We start from the raw sequence: 18,965 nt of genomic DNA on the forward strand, positions 1-18,965 counted from the left end.
GCAACCGAAACGCGTTCTACGGAAACTCAATTTTTATTAAATCTCTGTTCAAACCCGATACACTTGCAATTTAAAAGAGAAGCTCTATCGACGTGACAGTATTTTAATGCTTCGTATTTTATTCTAAATCTCTTAATGTTTCCTACGAAGCCACGTAACGTTGTATATTCGTAAAATTTATCTGCAAGTGTTGGGATATTCTTTCGTGGGCAAACGTGTGATATTTCGACGTTGTCAGTCGACGCGATATTGCAGTTGTGGGCAATCATCTGCGGCCAATTGATCGTACAAATCGAATCCTTCCAATATTCTCGATAGTCCGCACGCTTTCGCGAACATTTAATCGAGGTTTCATCGAAGCTCGATCGAAATAGAAAAGGAAGGTCCGCCTTTGGTGACGCTCGTAACGAACAGAGGTAATTCACGCGTGTACAACGAATCTCACGGTGGGCTAAAACTATCGATCGATATTACTGCGACCGTCGTGTGATCGACAAGGCGTTGTGAAGTAGCGCAGGCTATTTCGCCGGTTTCCAAGTTTAATCGCCAGTTAATTAGCTGGCGTGATCCTTCGCAATCCCTTGGCAACGCGGCAGTCGGCTAGCCTGGTAACGAGTTTCGCGAATATCACCCGAGCTAGACATCTGCCGCGATTATTAATTCAACCGATTATCTGGCCGAAAGTTCTCTCTGCCTGCTATGAAAAGTTGCGAAACTCTGCCACCGCGAAGAAATGGAAAAGACGTCGTTTCATTTCGGAGTTCTTCCTTATTTTCGGGGTTAACTAGCTTCCTTCGGGATTAAAGATCGCTTAGAATCCATCAATCTCATTTGGTTCCGCTTGTAGATATCGCTTACCTCGACCAGAACGCCTTTGAAGTTCTGATTAATCGTCACGCTGCCGAGTTTCACGCAGAAATCGCCGATCTCGAATCGCGGTCCCTTCGATTCCATCTTTTGCATTTTGTTCGTGTAGACGCTCGACATCTTGTACATTAAGAGATCGAACAGACCATCCGCTATCAGTGGCACCACTTTGTTCCCCGATTCTAGAATCGCGAAGGCTGACGCTGGCTGCTCCGAGTTGTGGAGGACGTGGAGAGTTCGTTGAGCACCTTCGACAAATAAAAAAAGAAAAACATAGAATCAACTTTTCTAACATGCAAGGAAGCCAGATTTTCCTCTTCTTTTTCGTATAAATGCAAATATACAAATATAAATAATTTGCTACGACGATATTCGATAAATTGTTTAATTCTTTCGTGCGGATATTAGACACAGTCGTGAACTTTCAGTTCGTACCACGAGCGATTCTCCATTGAAAATTCCTTTGTTCTTTCAGAATCGAGTGTCAATCGTTTGTCTAACGAGATTAATCAAATTGATAAAAGACACAGCTGGCCGATTTAACATCCGACAAATTCATACGTTCATTTATTTCGATAGTCTGTCATTTTCTCGTGTTACTTTGTCGTATACGCTGTAACGACTTGCTCTGCGACGGTAGAAACTTTTAGGTCACTTCTTAGACGTTCGTGTCTTACGTATGACAGCGCGTTGACAATTGCTCTTAAGATAGACTGTACGGGAAGCAAGTGCAACAGAGACGTGGAATCGCGCTCGATGATGTACGTCCAGGCTTAGTATGCTGCAAGTTGCTTCTGTTTACACCGGTATGCACGTGGATATAACGCGACCGAGCTAAACTTGGACGCAACTTGAAGTTCAGCCGAGGCTACGTGCAACTTCTATCCGGGCTCGTATGTTGTCAACTTGTACGATGAATCTCCGGACGCGAAAACTATCGGGATTGGCCGGCACGACGATCTCTATCCCCTCGTTTTCCGATAAATTTCCAATTCCTCAGACGGCTAGTTAACGAGAACTAATATCCGCGGTTTAGTCGATTCGCCTATTTCCTGCGACTTCCTCTTCTCTGCCTAACAGGAGGAAAACAAACTTTCTCGTTCGCTTTCCGTCAGTGATTTATCATAACTATGTTCTTCCCAAGCTAGGGAAATATCTGGAAATGATATTTTTCGGGGAACTTGGAATCGTAAGTTCGGCGTATCTTTCATGCAAGATCGAGATTGCCTTTGAATAATTTTAAAAAAACGAAGCAATTTTTATTAATCCTCCCTTTGCACGGATTATATATTTTTATACACTCGACGCTCGATATTAATTGGAAAGAAGCAATATCGGTCACGTTGATCGTGTCACAGTATTTGTCGCTAATTTGCTCGATATTTTTAAGGACTGTCGTCAAGTTTTTCTTATTGCAAGTTACCCGCTGGAATATACAAATTCCGTGAAAAAATGATTCTGTTCAGGCGAACAATCGAGAGAAAACGAGAAACGCGGCGCGGACGAGCCGATTCCATCATTTTCACGTTTCAATCAGTCGGTTGGATGTAAACAATTATACCGTCATCCGCGATTTCGCGTAATACGAGGGGATTAAAGTCGATCAATTGAAGCCGACAGAAGATGATAATGTAGTTGGAGCTTGATGCAGCGAATAATAAAATCAGACAGGATCGATTTATACGCGGGGTGAAATAGAAATCTGACAGGTTCGAAGCTGCATTTCGTTATGTGAAATGAGATTATTTTGCCGTTTTCAGAATTGAAATTAACAGGAAGCGATAATGCGTTTACAATGACAATTCTATGCTGCGCCGCGCGTTGCTTTTGTCAGTCATTTACAACTTTTTCATTCTACGCCTTTCCTTTCTTTTTTTCCATCGTGCAACGTATAAATTCCCTTTTTACGGCCGCTAAATTCGTCCAGCTTTATTCAACAGATTCGTAACGTTTTTTGCAATTACGTGTTGTAGCTGGTGCGCGTCTCTGCTCTCAATGAAATTAATTCCCCGACACATGGTGGCATTTGTTGGGATCCAAAATTCTACTCTGTGGTATGTTAGTGCTTTGTTTAACGAAACCGTATTACTTTTTGCAATCACGCGACGCCACGATCCTCCCTCAAATCTCGTACGATAGAACGAGGTGAAAGAAAGATTCGATTACGAGTAATTCGCCGCGTGATGCGCCGGATCTCGCGTGTATCAAGATTAATACCAGGCCAGACAGAGACATACGACGTGCGAACTCCACTGAATATTCATAATTCATCCGACATAACCCCTCACCTGGTTTGTCCACCATAATAACAGGCCATTGCCGCGTGCAAACGCATGAATTATTTACGGCTTAAATTATAACACACCCTCTACGCGCCGTCAAATGACAAAATTCTTAATTACGGATCGCGGAATCCGCGGACAGTTTTATGCTCTTTAATTGCACACCACTTTGCGCCCTTATTTATTGCCACCGGTTGTACATAATAACGTTAACGTAATCGTTTTTATCTGTTTTCTCGCTTTAATAAAGGGACGACCGCGTCTTCTGGTAAGATACGAAGTAAGATACGAAGTAAGGATGCCTACAATCCTTCCACGTTTTATCTCATATCAGGATGAGATGTTTGTTTTAAGCGGCGATATTTAACGCATCGATTTTACGAATAGAATAGTCGTTTGATTATCCACATGTCTGCGCGAGATGTAAAAGCGTAGAGTTGCGTTCGAGAGGTCTGTAAACTGTCGATTTGTAACCTGGAAAATCGATAGCTGAGGATTACCTTTCGTAAAGATTCGCTGTATTTTCTCAGGTTACGAAAACTTATCGCGACAGATGATAAAATTAAAATGAATTAATTACGAAGCTAAATGGATGACACTCTTAAGGATCGGAACTGGTGATAGTTGAATTTTGACTTTAGCTTGCCAATGAACGTTATTAATTATGCAAAAGGTGTGAAACCGGGTACAAGGAATAATCTAAATCTAAGCCAAAGGTAATCGATATCGTGTTATAGTCTTTACAGAGATACGTCTGTTGAGAAAAGTCTAAGCTGCTACACAGCCTTAGTTTTTAATGAACTTCGTGCGCGTGAAGCCAAGTGTGAGAAAGATACGCGTAATTTTCTGAAAATGTCGTAAAAGCAAGTGAAGTGGAAATTAAATAAAATCCATGTACAGGTAATTAAACGAAAGGCCTGTGCAATGTAATAATTAAGATAATCACATGGGCACGAAGTACGCGTCAGAATCGTGCGTTGCGTAACGAGAAGGATTCGTCGAAAGTGAGCTTCGAAAGGGGAGATTTTGTCGATACAACGTACGCGCGCGGCGTGCAAGAGCTGCGACCTATTTCCGCTTCCATAATTTCCCGAAAACAATGGGAACGCACGGGCGGCAATTCGGATTAACGAACAGGCTGATTAGAAACATCCTTTCCGCTCCTCCGCCGCTTTCTGCGGGGTAATTCACGCCAGCGACCGTGTACGGCCCTGTGACGCGCCGCATGCCGCATTCCGCATCGTCTGCATCGCACGTATGCATCGCGACACGGATGTACGGCCGCTGCAGGAGCCGCAAATGTGACCCGCCACCCCCAGCATCCGCAAGGATCGCTAACAGGAGCAATAACATCTTATCGGTGTAATGACCCCGAAATAAATTTGTAGCGGCTACGTTACAGCCAAACTGATCCTTCGACTAATTCACACAATTTAATCAAAGTTATTAGTACAGTTGTCAGTTAGCCGTTTCTGTTCGATCAAAGATACCTCAGCCTCTGCCAGTAGCCAGTGTCTGCTTCGTTTTTGATGAAATTCCCAATTATTAGATAGTAATTTGCTTAATGTTTAAACAGCGTGTTTAAAAAATGTCTAGATCAATACATAATTGCATTTAGCGTTCTAAAAGATAGACGGTTTGACCTCGTGAATTTATTTTATTACGGTAGAACCTCGTTTGTTCGAATAGTTCGAAGGTGACGGTAGTTTGCATAACCGGATAGTTGGGATAATAGAGACTCACTTAGGAGTTCGTTTATCGGAAGTTGCGTCTGAATTTGTTTGCATGAACGAGGTGCGGATGAGCGAGGTTCTACCGTACAAGGAGTCATTCTACATGCAGTATGTCGATAGTTTGAAAGGGAGAAGACGCAGGAGTGCTCCGGCAGCAATTCGAAAGAGGTCCCGGAGCACTCCTCTCAGGCGTTAGGTAGGCCACTGTGGGGTTTTAGTCGGTGAGAGTCCGACATCACCTCGCCGCTCTTCTGGGAGCGGCGGGGTTTCCATGAGGATTTACCCACGTAAAAAAAGAAAGATAAAAAAGTATGTCGATAGTTGAAATAACAGTAAATATCAAGGTGAATTGAAAAAGAAACAATTCTCAGGGTTGATCAGCCTGGTCTCTGAGTGAGCCACTTATAAATGACGATGTTCAGACATTCGGATGACCAGATATCTGTAGATGTAAACGTCCTGACAAACGGTGGCAACGTGTAGAAATTCCTGGAAATTGCAGACTAACCTTGCGAGTGTCGTGATTGATCTGTTGTGCAATACGCACGTATCTGACATATGATATCTTTCAACAATAAATATTTTTAAATAGGGAAGCTTGCGATCGAAGAGTAACTATTATTACAAGACACGTTAAACGTATTTTTCGTACAACGAAACTTGAGAAATTCAACAGTTTGGAAGAATACCACAACCTGCAATCGCGAAAGGGAAAAACGAAAGAGGCACGCAGATTTGCCACCCACGCGTTGAATTGCGTGTGGCAAAAAATTAATCTGTCCATCGATCGCCAGAGAAGGTAATCGGGGATATCGGGTGTATTCGGCACTCTGCACGTCCAGCTTCGCAATTGCAGCTCGTTATCGCAGCACGTCCGATAGCCGTGAAATAGGTCTCATAAAAAACGGCAGTTAGTAACGAATTACGAGATAAAGTTGGTCAGGGTATCGACCACGCGGTTCCCATCTCAGCCCGCAAATTCTTCGACTGTAATACCACCCCGCCAAACGTATTTGCGATCCGTTACCTCTTCTCATCGCGTTTCGTTCCTTTGTTTTTATTCCTCTGCCATTTCCTTCCGTTCTATCCTTGCCTTTATTTGAAATCGTTTCACTTTCTATCCCAGGGTCGTTCTTCTTCGCCCTGTTATACACCATTCTCGCGATCTATCGCGTTTGAGTTTTATCGTTACGATGCAGGTCCAGACGTGGCCATTAATTATTACTCTCATTGAGCGATCGCGCCGCTGAGATTGCACCTGTCTTTGTCCGCAGTTATCAGCCGCGTTAATCGAATTTCGGGGCGAGAACATCGCGGATCCGCGAGCATTTTGCTTCACGGTTGCTCACGTGGCCGCTGGAAATTATTAACGGAGCGTTACTGTACGAAGCGGCGAATTATTTGGTCGATAAATGGAGTTACGTGCTGGCCCGGCTCACAATGCTTTTCCGATTTTTATCTTATTATATTATCGATGATATCGACCAGACTGTAAGTGAATGATATAAATGTAAATAAATATAACAATTCCAAAATCGATAGAGGATTAGTAAAAAATCGTTTGTACATGAAAATCTAATCGTTTGGAAAATATGATTTCCAATTGAAAATTTCCCTTTTTCCTTGAAGGGCAGTTTTAAAAAGCGATTCAAACCACCCTGTAATTTTGATTGTTACGTGTCAAAAAGGTATTGCATATGTAATTCTTTTCTCCTGTAAACTTTCATACCGGATGTCCTATTCTTTTAATAAAATCCATTCGCACTCGCGACTCGGTTGATGTATTGCAAGAAAATTGCAAAGGTTACGCCGAAACTCTGTGCTTTACTAAGTGTCAGCGCGATATCTAAGTAAACGAAAGAGAGGATAAATGATTTCTGTACTTACGAAAAAATGGGAATATCGTTCCCGACATCCGGGCTATCAATTTGAACGTCACCGTGTGTGGTTACACGAAGGAATAAATGTCCAGGATAATTGAACCGAGCCAGAGAGTGGGGAAAATACTAACAGAGATTTGATAAACATACTTTCACTCGCTTCGGATCTTCCGACATCAAGTTTTAGGAAAATTGCACGTAATATACGTTTTTCGATATTTGTCCCGGATCCTCGTTCAAATGCCGCACCGTGGATCGCGTGAACGTGGCCCGCGAATTTTGATCTTTCCCCCGAATCGTTCAAGTGCCGCGGTCGACGAATTAATACGCACTGGATGGAACGTCCATCTCTAATTTATTGTCCATATCGAGGCACTTGCACGTATCGGGTCAGCGGATCGCGTCGCTCTAGTTTGAAACGTCTATGATAAAATATCGGTAATATTGCTGCCTCGATAGTCACGCCGAAGTCTGGCTGTTCGCCGAGAGTTTTGCAACTGGACGCGGAGAGGTTCTTGCACTGTGTACAAGTCGCTTCTAAAGTGGTTTCACTTGCAGCAGTTAGAATTAAACGTAATAGATGTTCAATTGTGTACGATGCGATAAGAAATAGTTTATTTAGGAGCATGAAACAAGGCTGAATTATATAATTACGTAGATCAGAATAAATAGATTGAGATGGAAATAACAATTGTCATATATCGATTTCTTGACTTTTCATTCTGATCAAACGCTTTTTCCTTGCTTTCGACACGTACCGTACAAATTGAGACTGTGTTTCGGAAATCGTGCTATCATAAGAATAAGATTCTTCGTATTATTTGCAGGAGATACAATAGAAATTTAAACGATTTACAGACGAAACCGACTTGTTCGAGGAATTTGAACGGACGACTAAAAGCGTCGGACTTGAGAAGGAACGCGACAGTGGTAGACGATGCTTAATCTTTATGCGTTTCAAGTATCGATGCTCCATTAACCGCGCGGCGCGAGATCGCGAATTTATATTCTTTAACAGAGAAACGTTGGCGAAACTCGGACGTAAATTAATGCCCCTCGACGTTTCTCATCTCTCAGAGGGCCTTTTCTCAGCTACGACGTCGCTGGCCCTGGCTCGACCATTTTGTCACGCTATCTTTTCGCGGGCTTTCAACGTTCCAACGAATTTACGATCGAGTTATCGATTTTCTTTTTTCAAACGCGTCGAATTTAGAAGCGCGCGTGGCAGGCTGAAATACGTTCTGGTTTCGTGGTAACTTTTAAATAAAAATAATGCTGGCTTCGGATGGCAGTCCGCCATTAAAAGTACGCGCAGCGGTATTTTTCGCGTAGACGGACAGCTTTGTGGGTCGAATAATGGTGGCATTGTCCTGTGCGAAAATAAATCGTAAATCAACGATGCGATAGAAATACGATTTCAATGACCACACGGAACACACGGTACACATTATGTATATGTTGTTTCATTGTTGTCCTATTGCCAGATGGTTTCGGACGTGTTAATTCAAGCGATGTACGCTAGTTGAGTCACGAAGAACACGTAGCGTATTCAGGGTGTGGGATGACGTAGGATTTAATTTTACATTTCAGCATTTCTACGGGCGTAATATTTATTAGGCTGAAAAGTATCTTTGACAAATGGCTGTCATTTGTTAAGATCGACGAGACGGATCTATCTTTGGCTGGTAACGTATTTAACTCGGTATGCGAAACGAATAACGTCTATCCCTGATATTAGATCGCTAATAGGCTCTCCCGACCAGTGTACGCTGTTAAAGATATTATCGCTTGTAAAGATATTTCGCAAGGAGATAGTCGATTTGTCATTTTATGTAGGTTTATGAGCCAAGTAAACCAACAGCTTCGTGTTCTCGTTAACAACGACTAGAAGATTGAGACTTATCTATCGAGATTGTCGTTCATCGATGGACCCTCTTAAACGGTCGTTTTCTCACGACGTCGCCTCGTGATCGCTATTATTTTTCAAACTAAACATTTTACGATACAGTGGCAGAAAGAGAGTGGAAGAAGAAAAGAGAAATACGGATTTGGCAAATCGTAAGATGAGCGCGTTTCGTCCTTCCAATGAGAGAATTTCCATCCACTAACGCGATGGATATTAAAAGTTGCAAAAAGACAACCAAGCTTCTATTCTGTTCTTGCTTTTTTTTGCAGAAATACAGTATATCTTGTATGACGCCGAGGAGGAAATTCCGCGAGTGCATTCGTATCGACGAAAGAAGAGAGATGGGAATATCGAAATACTTCCGACAGAGGCTTTCACAGAGCAAACTTATTCCTTTTATCATTTTCGTCTTTCTCTTGTTTCTCGCTAATAAGTATAGGGATATCGAGTTTATAAACTTTGACCGGGCATCGTCGATCGGCTGGCAGCAGCTGCAACTTTTAATAAAGCGATCGCAAATCTTGTCGGCCGATCGAACGAGCAGCAAGAGAAAAGTGACCCTCTTGAAACGCGACCCTCTCTCCTTTCTTTATCATCGGCTCCTTCTCACCGTACCACCGTGTCTCATTCTCCCTTCGATTACACCGGCATAAGGGTATTTGTACGAATAGTTTGGCCAACTATTGACTTTGATAATAATGTTAGGGTTTAAGGAGAAAGTTGGAACGACGTGGACCGAGTTAAGCGTCCCGGCTGATCGATAAGGACCTCGTGTTTGTTACGCCTTCTAATTTCTCACCAGCCTCGCTCCACCTATTGCCTATCCTTTTAAATCTGTGTCTCTCTAAATCAACCACCGACACGAGATTATGTTTCCTCTTCGGCTTACGTAATCCTTCTATTATCATCGTACAACCTTGACGTTAAATTAAGCAACTGGGAAAATGAGGTAGGCCCGTCGAAAGATCGATATCCCGGTTGAAAGAGAAGATCGTAACGACTATCGGCTACGTTTTATTCTCTCTGAACCTGCAGGCCCATTGCTTGCTTGCGTGTTTATGCTGTCGTTTTAAGAATCCTGACAAATCGGGGTCGATGTCGATGATTAATGGGGAAAAGCGCCACGGCACAGTCCGACACATTCGTGTGTCGCTTCCTTCGTTCTGGCTTGTGGAATTCGTTCCGTGGAACATGGACAACGAGAGGCGCGCGAGTCAGAGTCGTCGACGTGGCTCTCGTGTTTCCACGTTGCTCGGCTCCCCTAGTTGCAGAGAGCTCTCGTGACGCAAACAGACCGGACCACGATTCCATTGTATCCTGGCATCCCTCCGCCGCACGGGGTCGAAACGAAAAATCTCGTCGGTTGGTGCCGTGGGGAACGAGGGGGGAGGACTTCATTGTCGAGCAATTTATCCTGCATTCAGCCGTACGACCGATACGTTGAATCCTTTTTTGGGCGTGCCCCGGGCCAGATGAGTGTTGTGGAATCGTATTTTATTGCGGCCCTTAATTCGACGCGGTCTCGTTCCCTGTTGTGCAGCCTCGTGATTTCGCTCGATCGAACGCGCTGATGCTCCTGGGTCATTTTCAATGTTTGGCGCACCGGTCGCTCCATCGTTCGGACGCTGCAGTCTCCATGCAAAACAACGCTTGCACTTTTTCTTCCCTTTATTTCTTTCTTCGACGAATTTTCTGCCAGGATGTTACCTTTTTCTGATGACGATTATATTCAAATTGCGTTAACGTTGAAGAGCGTATGCATATGTTCGACCGGGTATATTCTTCAGGTTCAATTCAATCTCTTAGTCAGGTTTGCGATTGCTGTTATTGCGATCATTTGACAAGCTACGTATCTTCGGCGTTTTTCATTTCTTATTTATAAACCAGACGATCGAGGATGTATCTGCACGGTGACGGGAAGTCTTTCGATACGAACATATGCAAATAGATGCAACAGTTCAGGTAATTTGAATGTGTGCAACAGCTGATCCAAATGGTTAAACTCTCTGCTGACGTTGTACTGTACGTTCCGGTAAAACTCGCACACACCGAGACTGCAAGACGACCGAAGTAGCCAGATTTTACGAATGGTAACGTACATTCAGTCGGTTGGTCGACGAGTCGTCTAATTGTCCCTTTTTCACTGATCGGCAAATTGCAGTTTCCAATGAGAGACGCTACTTTCATCCTCGGATTCCTCCATTGAGTCCATTGAAAAGCATGGAGCAAGGCCGCCGTTTCATTAGGCCGGCCATAACATCTGACAAGCAATCTAAGCAATTAGTCAAGTGGCCGGAGTACGCAATTAAAACCGATTGACCCTGTGAAAAGCCGCAACGTTCGCTTCGCCATTCAGCTCTTCCGCCTCCTCTCCTTCTGTTCCACGTTTCTCGCTGCTCGGTTGCATCGTTCGCGTTGCAACGTCTGTTGCACCACGGAGAGTCGACATCAAGAGCTGGTCGCGTTTCACCGGCAATTCGAGGGTGAAACCTCGTTGAAATCCACGGTGTATCGCGGTGAATTTCGGCCGCTTTGAACTCTCTCGATCCGGCACAATCGAGTGTATTAAAACCGATTCTAGATTGACGAGCTTCATTCACTGATTGCTTTGCTAAGTCCATTGCGCTGGTTCCGCGATTCCGCGTGCATGAGATTGCGTTGCTTTTGCGGGAATCGCGTCTGTCAGATCCTTCGTCTCTCCGTCCATATATTTTTCTTTGATAGGTTTCCTTTGAAGGGACGTTCGAGAGTATGGCTGCTCTGAAGCCTCTTGCGCTTTATAGTTTTTTCTCCAATGTGTGTTTGTTTCGCGAGGAGAAACGACAAAGGGGTTTGCCTCTTACTTATACGTTCGAAGAATTCTTTTGGTTTCCAAGCTTTATAAAATATCTTGCAACTATGTATGGGATACATCGTACCTTGAAAGTGCTTTGTAGTTCCATTATGAACAGTCGGATATTGTTTTGAAGATTTTGCAGTGCAGGTGATGGAATGATAGAAGTATACAGTTTTACTGCTTCTCCTACTCTCATTGCTATTAATAATTAGCACATAATAATATATATCATTAAGTATCAATGATCCACGTTAGTAATTTCAATATTCAAAAATGAGTATCTAATTAACTTAATTAATAACTTAACAGATGTTAACAATCATACATCGTACATTTCACTGCGTGATGAAAAATCTGAGAACCTACTTATACGAGATATTTCACAATCGAAACGAAAGAAACGGGGAATCCAAATAATCTTCGCTCAAAGAACCCACCCTCGAAAGTCGGAAATTAAAAATACGAATATCACCTCTGTAGCACCGGTCGGTTTCGACGTCGATACGACACGATGCACCCTGTTTCTCCGAACCAGTCGATCCAGTCCCCATTATATCTGCTACACTTGTTACTGATCATAAACGAGTGCGAAAGTGAGCATCGAAGATTCCCGGTTTCGCCGTAGTAACTCGGTGCTCGTCGCGCTCTCGTGCACGAGGGTTGGGGCGAACGTTGCGCAGGGGGTTTCTGTGCGCGATGCCACAGCCAACCGACGCTAGTATCTAGGGGGCTGTTTTCTCCCTCTCAGTTGGCCGCGATTCAGCGTCGGGTGTATGTCCCGCTCGTCGCGGTTCGACCGACGCGAAAACACGGCGATTGTCACGAGCAACGTTTCCTACGGATCGTCTTCTTCGTCGAAAATCCCGCTCCCTCCCTTTGCGTATTCTCGTGATAGTAAATCACAGTGCGTCGACGTCTGAATAATCGAATATCGGCGAGTTCGCGTTCTTCTTATTCCAAAACTGATATTGTTGGTGCGGCTCGTTTCGAGTATAATCGTAGAGAAGTGTACGAGAGTCGAAGGAGACAGTGTTAGCGCAGTTAGTATCTAAGAGGGAAGTGTAAGAGAAACGGAATAGGGGTTTCTATTGGATCAGAGAATCGCAGGACGTTTAGATCGGTGTGATACGTGGTGCCGGATCTACGTATCCTTATACTCGGGTCGTTATCGGATGTTTCAAATTCGTTGGATCGGTGATTTAACTAGGTGGATAAGTCACGAATGTCACGGATAATTGGGAGAGTTTGACTGATCCCGAGATAGCCAAGGCAGCCCTCGAGGGATCCCAATCGGTTAGGATCCGACGAGAGCCGATCGGGGTATAAATAAGAAGCAGAACGGGCCAGTTATTTCCATCGTGACGCACAGTCGCGGCTACTGTCTGTGTGTTCCGGGGTATACGCGGTGGCGAAAGATTGATTGCGTTAAAGAGGAACTAGCGCGCGATCGCTTGACTCGTTTGCCAACCCGTTCCGATCCGCTGCTCTCCTAGAGCGCTCGAATGGGAACGTGCATTTCGACCAGCGAAATAATTTTCAATTTCGGCCGTTCGTTACGCGGATTAACCCCGTCGAACCGGTCAATAATCGTAACGCTGTTCGATTTATTTTTCCTTCGTCTAAATACAGTTCTGCTTGCTGGCGAATCTTTCTTTAAATCCTCTGCATTCCATCGAGTTGTCTAACCGAACCGAGGAAATCAATGAACATCAGCCAGCTTCCTTCGTATCAATCTCAACCTGTCCACGATGAAGTCTCTGCCTATCGTCGTCTATCATCGAGCTCGATAAAATCGAGTTTGCCGAGCTGCCACGGGACCTAAGACAACATGGACGGAACAGGGTCAGGGCTATGGGAATGTTGAACTGGCGGAAGCGGAATATCCCGGTGGAAACTCGAGGCACAGCCGAGCTGCAAGCCCGAGGAGAGGATGAGACGTCTGGAGGAAGAGGCCACATCGAACAATCGATCGCAGCTTCGACGATAATTGCTAAAGCCGATGCAGCAGTCTCCTCCACGGTTGAACGGTCGCTTCTCTACCGGTAATGCATCGTGAAAGGGTTGCACTGCGTGCTCGAACAACGTCGCGGCTGATCGTCTCGAGAATGAAAGGGACGCGCGATTCCTGAGCCGATCGATCACCGATCCTTCGTTTATTCTTCTGTAGAACGTGCAACAGACACGCGATATCTCGAGGGATTTATGTTCTATCAACGAGAAATTCTTAGATGATGTTTCGTTCCAGTGACCTGCGAGGAAATCGTCGAGCGACCATCGACTGAGGCATCGACGAGTTTGTCGAGATTACGTTCGAAAAGGGCAAGGAAGTGGAAAGTGGCCTGCGTTTGAAGATCGGAATGTAGATGTTAATGGAGGATCTTTTAAAGTGATACGAATGATCGTGGGTCGCTGTTAATGATAACGGAGAACGGTTTATCGACGATTTTCTTTTAAATGATATTGACGACAGCTTCGAATGATGGAAGTACGATGGTAGTTTGACGGATCAATGATTAATCGTCGACGAATAAATACGGTGCGTTTGGTCGATTTTATGTAAATAACTGTGCGCTTAATAACGTCAAATTATTTGCAGCGTTTAATTGATTTATCGAGACATGTTCACTGGAACGAACTGGTTACGGTACCGATAGAACGATATAGATTTGTCTATTTTCTTCGTCAATTTTATTTATCGAGAATCGAAATATCAGAAGGAGTATTATTTTTGCTATTTCCGCAAGATCGCGAAATTCCTTCAGAGTTTTTACATATCCTGGGATATCTGGTACAACGGTAGAGATGCTCGCCACGCTTCAGTCAACATATCAGACGGATTTTTCTCGCAACTGCAACGGACAGGCCCGAATGTACGCGTCTAGCCGTGAAAACGTTCTACCATCGAGCACACACCGCTGAATAAACAAACGTAACTGCATCGTGTCTCTCGAAAATTCCATGAAATTCATTTTTCTTTAAAAAAAAAAAAAAAAATAACAAAAAGTAGAACGTAGATAAAGAAAAGGAAAAGGAAAGGAGTAAAACTCTTGATAGGAGAAGAAAGATGGTCTGGATGTAATTTAATATAGAGGAGACAAGTTTGGAGGCAGTCGATCTGAAGACACAGTGGTGCACCCGGTGAAAAACGTGTGTCGAACATGCATCGTTTTTAGTAGGTCAGTACCGAGGGGGAAAGAAAGTTCGTAACTGGCGAACTTGAGGGACGTTGGTGGCGAGTGCATCGACGGAACACGGTGCATAAACATTTTCCGGGCCATCTGCTTGGCAAACGCAAGAACAACGTCCGATCGTAAACGATAAAACTTTTTACACCCGAATCTTCGTGATACGAATCATTGCACGAGGATTCTACGCGGAATATTGCGAGAAGAAATATCATTGGGGGAATATTTTCGGGAGGACCGAGAATTGAAAACTAAGAATCGAGAATTTAGAGAATTGAGATGCGAGAGCCGAGAATTGACCGGAAAAATTAAGAACTGGTAGAAATTTGAGAACCGAGAGAATTGTCAAAAGAGTTGAGAGTTGAGAATTCGGAGTGAAAAGCTGAGAATTGAAAATTAAGGGCTGAGTCTGTATATTGCGAACTGAGAACTGGGAAATGAAAGTTGAGGCCTGAGAATTGAAAACTCGAAGCTGCAGGCTGAGAATTAAAGATTAAGAACTGAAAACTGTATACTGCGAACTGAGAACTGGGAATTGAAAGTTGAGGCCTGAGAATTGAAAAGTCGAAGTTGCAAGCTGAGAATTGAAAATTAATAGCTGAGAACTGTACATTGCGAACTGAGAACTGGGAATTGAAAGTTGAGGCCTGAGAATTGAAAAGTCGAAGTTGCAAGCTGAGAATTGAAAATTAATAGCTGAGAACTGTACATTGCGAACTGAGAACTGGGAATTGAAAGTTGAGGCCTGAGAATTGAAAACTCGAAGTTGCAGGCTGAGAATTAAAGATTAAGAACAGAAAACTGTATATTGCGAACTGACAGCTGCGAATTAAAAACTAGAAGCTGCAAGCTGAGAATTGAAAATTAAGAACTGAAAACCGTATATTGCGAATCGAGAACTGGGAATTGAAAGTTGAGGTCTGAGAATTGAAAATTAAGAAACTGGGAACTGAGAGATCCGAGGACTGCGAGTTGAGAGCTGAGAATCGAGAAAACTGGAGAAAAATTGGGAAAAAGATATTCGTAAGGAGTTCAAGTGTGTAGCATAGAATATCGTATTAGAATATAACATTAGTAGGACATCACTGGTGGAAGTTCCAAAATGAAATGGAATCGTTGTCGCGTGGCTCGCCGTGAACTCTGATGCCGATACGGGGTGGTGCGTCTTATCGAAACCGGGGCGAGGTGATTAATCGTCACTGCGGATACGTTGACGAGTCGATGCAGCCGGACTGCACGGTTCGTCGACGTGATTCTCGTCAGCTTCGTGCTTCTTTCGAATCAGTCAACGGCCTGACCCAGACTGCGGGTTGAATGACGTCCACGGAAAGGCAAGAAATCATGGAATTGCGTGGAATCACGAACGAAGATCGATTTCGTGACGACTCTTTTTAGATCTTTAAAGCATTGCACGATTAATACTGTCTTGAACGTTTGAACGAACGAACGATGGTGATTTATCGATGGAATGTATTTTCATTTTTAATGTTTTATCCGGAGTACAGGAATATCGGGTCGATGGGAAAGTAATCTCGGTTTTGTGGATTTTATAGGAAGTAAATTTACAGACAATGATGTTGCTATTCTTTTCCATTGGCCCATAAGCCTCTTGAAATTGAAAACTAAATTTTCATTTGATTCTATCGTAACAGATTGTAATCGAAGTTTACAGCTGAACGAAAACAAAGCACAAACTGGTATATACGATCCATAGATTTTTAAAAAAGGATATTTCAATTAGAAAATCGTTCGAGCTTCGATACTCTCGTTCGAAATTTTCAATTAGAAGTTGGAGTAAAAAATAGGTCAATAGGCGATTGTTATAGGAAAATATAAATTCTGATTGAGAAGAATTCCATATAATTCTCTGAGCTTTACGTAACAAACGTACCAGTATCTTAGTTTATCTAAATAATTTTAGACAAAACTATAATAATTTTAGGCAAAGACTAAAGAAAGTTAACGATTTGAATTTATCGTATTCTACTAATCAAATATGTAAAATTAGAGTATCTCAGCATGGAGAAACAGATTAGTCGAGGAACCTATTTAGTTGAGGAATTTTCTTCGACATTGTTATCATTACATAGACGCAGGGATTTCCTATTTTGTACGAGAGGATGGAACAGCGTTTATTATACGATTTAACGACCGTATGGGAGGATTATTGGAACGTTGGCGAGAGAGGACCGTAGCCATCTTCCACGTTGTGCAGAGAGGCTTTCGTTTCGCGTTGTACGATCGATCGATGAATTTAATCTGCGCAAACAGCGGATGGTCTAGCGTTATCAATAGCGGCCACTGATCTGCTTCTTCCCCTTATTCGTCGTCCCGTGACGATTGTTTGCATTTTGGATCCTTCGGTGAAAGCGCGCCTTCGGTTATGCTTTCAAGAGATTCCCTGTCAAACTCTCTGGCTGATTTTACATATCGTTGAACGTTCGCTTAATTTACTTTTTACAGTCCTGGCTGTGAAAATAGAGTTACGAAAGAGTCGCTCAATAATATTACATCAGCGGAGCTTCTTTAAATCTTCGTAACATTATTACGATCAAAAGTATTACGTATTTCGATGACAGAATTCGAATACCTCGATTAACTTGTCCTTATTTAGGAAGCACAGAGGAGAATCGCTTGGACCGTTCGGAACTCGCAGATTCTCCAACTTTCAAGAACTTCCTGCCAAGTCTATTTATGTGGAACACACTACGAGCTAATTTTACTCGATTACATAATTGATTACGGTTCACGAGCCTTCGATTGTGTTCTCGTCGCAGTTACGACTGTAAGCCTTGACACGGGCTTCCAGTCGGCACGCGACAGTTAAATTGTTCAACAACCACGTTCTACGCAAACACTGTCGTTTATTAGGTTGTCCGAAAAGTTTCTTTCGTTTCGTAAGGTGATAATAGATGAACAACAATTTCTGTTTTATATTATTTTATTCAATTACGTATGCTCCATTTCGTTCTATTTCTATTATTATATTCGTGCATAATTCAATAAACTAATATAAAACGAAAAACGAAAGAAACTTTTCGGACAACCTAATACATCGATTATTAATCGGAGTTTCGATCGACAGAAGTCTGATCAATTGGATTCGATCGTCTTTTTCGAAACATTTGTCAAATCTCCAGATGGATTGTATTTAACAGATTCCAAATTTTCAATCTCTATCTCTGCCGACAAAGTTCCACGATTTTGCTATTTTTAGTAAATTTTTGCACGTCAGCCTATAGAAATTTAATTGATCAGCTATTGAAAATGGAAATGACGACTGTTCCAAGCTTTTCTACTGCCAAATTCCTCGGCGTCTCTTTTCCCTTTCGGAAGATTTATTAGATAGATTGAAATCTCTGCGAAGGTTTACTATTTTCCTGTGACTAAAAGTGCACATTGGTCTTCGAAAGTCTAGGAAACCTGCAATGAAAGATGCAGAACTTTTCGATCTTAAAGTTGTTCGTCATCGTCTCTGGTTTTTCAAATAGGCCCGTTCAATTACAGAATGCCGAACTTGGCCACGGAATTCCCAGCGGCGTACAATAATTGAAATTAATCACCGGCGCAGATACAACTGATTTAATGCGCGGCTTAATCTAGGCGCTGACACGTTCAGCGCGCGACTCACGATGAGTTACGGCAATTCACGCGCAAGACAGCATCCATTTACAATGGAGACACTTACAGATTAGCCGTGCACAGGGTGTACCTGCGAGAATTCGCCGCGTTGCACGCTGTCCGCGCGAATTGCCCGCGCGAGACCGTGAAACTTCCTTTCTTCCTCGATTTAATTAAAAATTTCACGGCGATAGAGAAAGAATGCCTATCCAAAGTCATCTGCATAAATGTCTTTGAATTATGATGATCGAATATGCTTATTAATATTAATACTATCCTATAGAAAGTCTGACGCGCTTCACATAATAGAAATACTTTTCACGTTCCACAGAACATTAGATGTTGCTAATTTTCATAATTTATTACTTATTTTCGCGTTTAAAGCAATATTCTTTCACATTTAAATTCGACGAACGTAAAGCAGATAGACAGCGTAGATTACGTGGAAATTCTTTAAAACTTGCCGGTGCATCGGTGAATCTGCTAAAATTCTGTTTCACTCGTCGACAAACACACCCGAACACACTCTCGCGCGTTTATCTTCTTTTATTTATTTTTTTTTTAACTCTCTACCCACCCTTATCGTGTCAAAAAACAGGGGAGGAGAAAAATCCTGCAACCTACGATCACAGGAAAAATGAGGGAGAGAGAGAGA

General features: G+C 42.9%; 2 protein-coding genes across 5 annotated transcripts in view; one reads left to right on the forward strand and one right to left on the reverse strand.

Annotated features, from left to right (window-relative positions):
- Positions 1-18,965, reverse strand: part of LOC117238802 (very-long-chain enoyl-CoA reductase) — a 144,540-nt gene that overhangs the window by 8,966 nt on the left and 116,609 nt on the right. The window contains exon 3 of the mRNA XM_033504012.1: positions 859-1,115. Coding sequence (XP_033359903.1) covers positions 859-1,115 — 257 coding nt within the window. The remainder of the gene's footprint in view (positions 1-858; positions 1,116-18,965) is intronic.
- LOC117238801 (facilitated trehalose transporter Tret1-2 homolog) overlaps positions 12,230-18,965 on the forward strand; it is a 120,248-nt gene continuing 113,512 nt past the window's right edge. Inside the window, exons 1-2 of one of the 4 annotated variants that reach the window (XM_033504007.1) lie at positions 12,230-12,544; positions 13,134-13,546. The gene's annotated coding sequence lies outside the window, so the exon portion shown is untranslated. Of the gene's footprint in view, positions 12,545-12,573; positions 13,547-18,965 lie in introns of those variants that run through there. The other 3 variants (XM_033504005.1, XM_033504008.1, XM_033504009.1) reach the window with 3 other exon arrangements.

This window comes from Bombus vosnesenskii, unplaced genomic scaffold (genome assembly GCF_011952255.1).
Source record: "Bombus vosnesenskii isolate JDL3184/JDL3185 unplaced genomic scaffold, Bvos_JDL3184-5_v1.1 scf7180000013607, whole genome shotgun sequence".
Lineage (NCBI taxonomy): Eukaryota > Metazoa > Arthropoda > Insecta > Hymenoptera > Apidae > Bombus > Bombus vosnesenskii.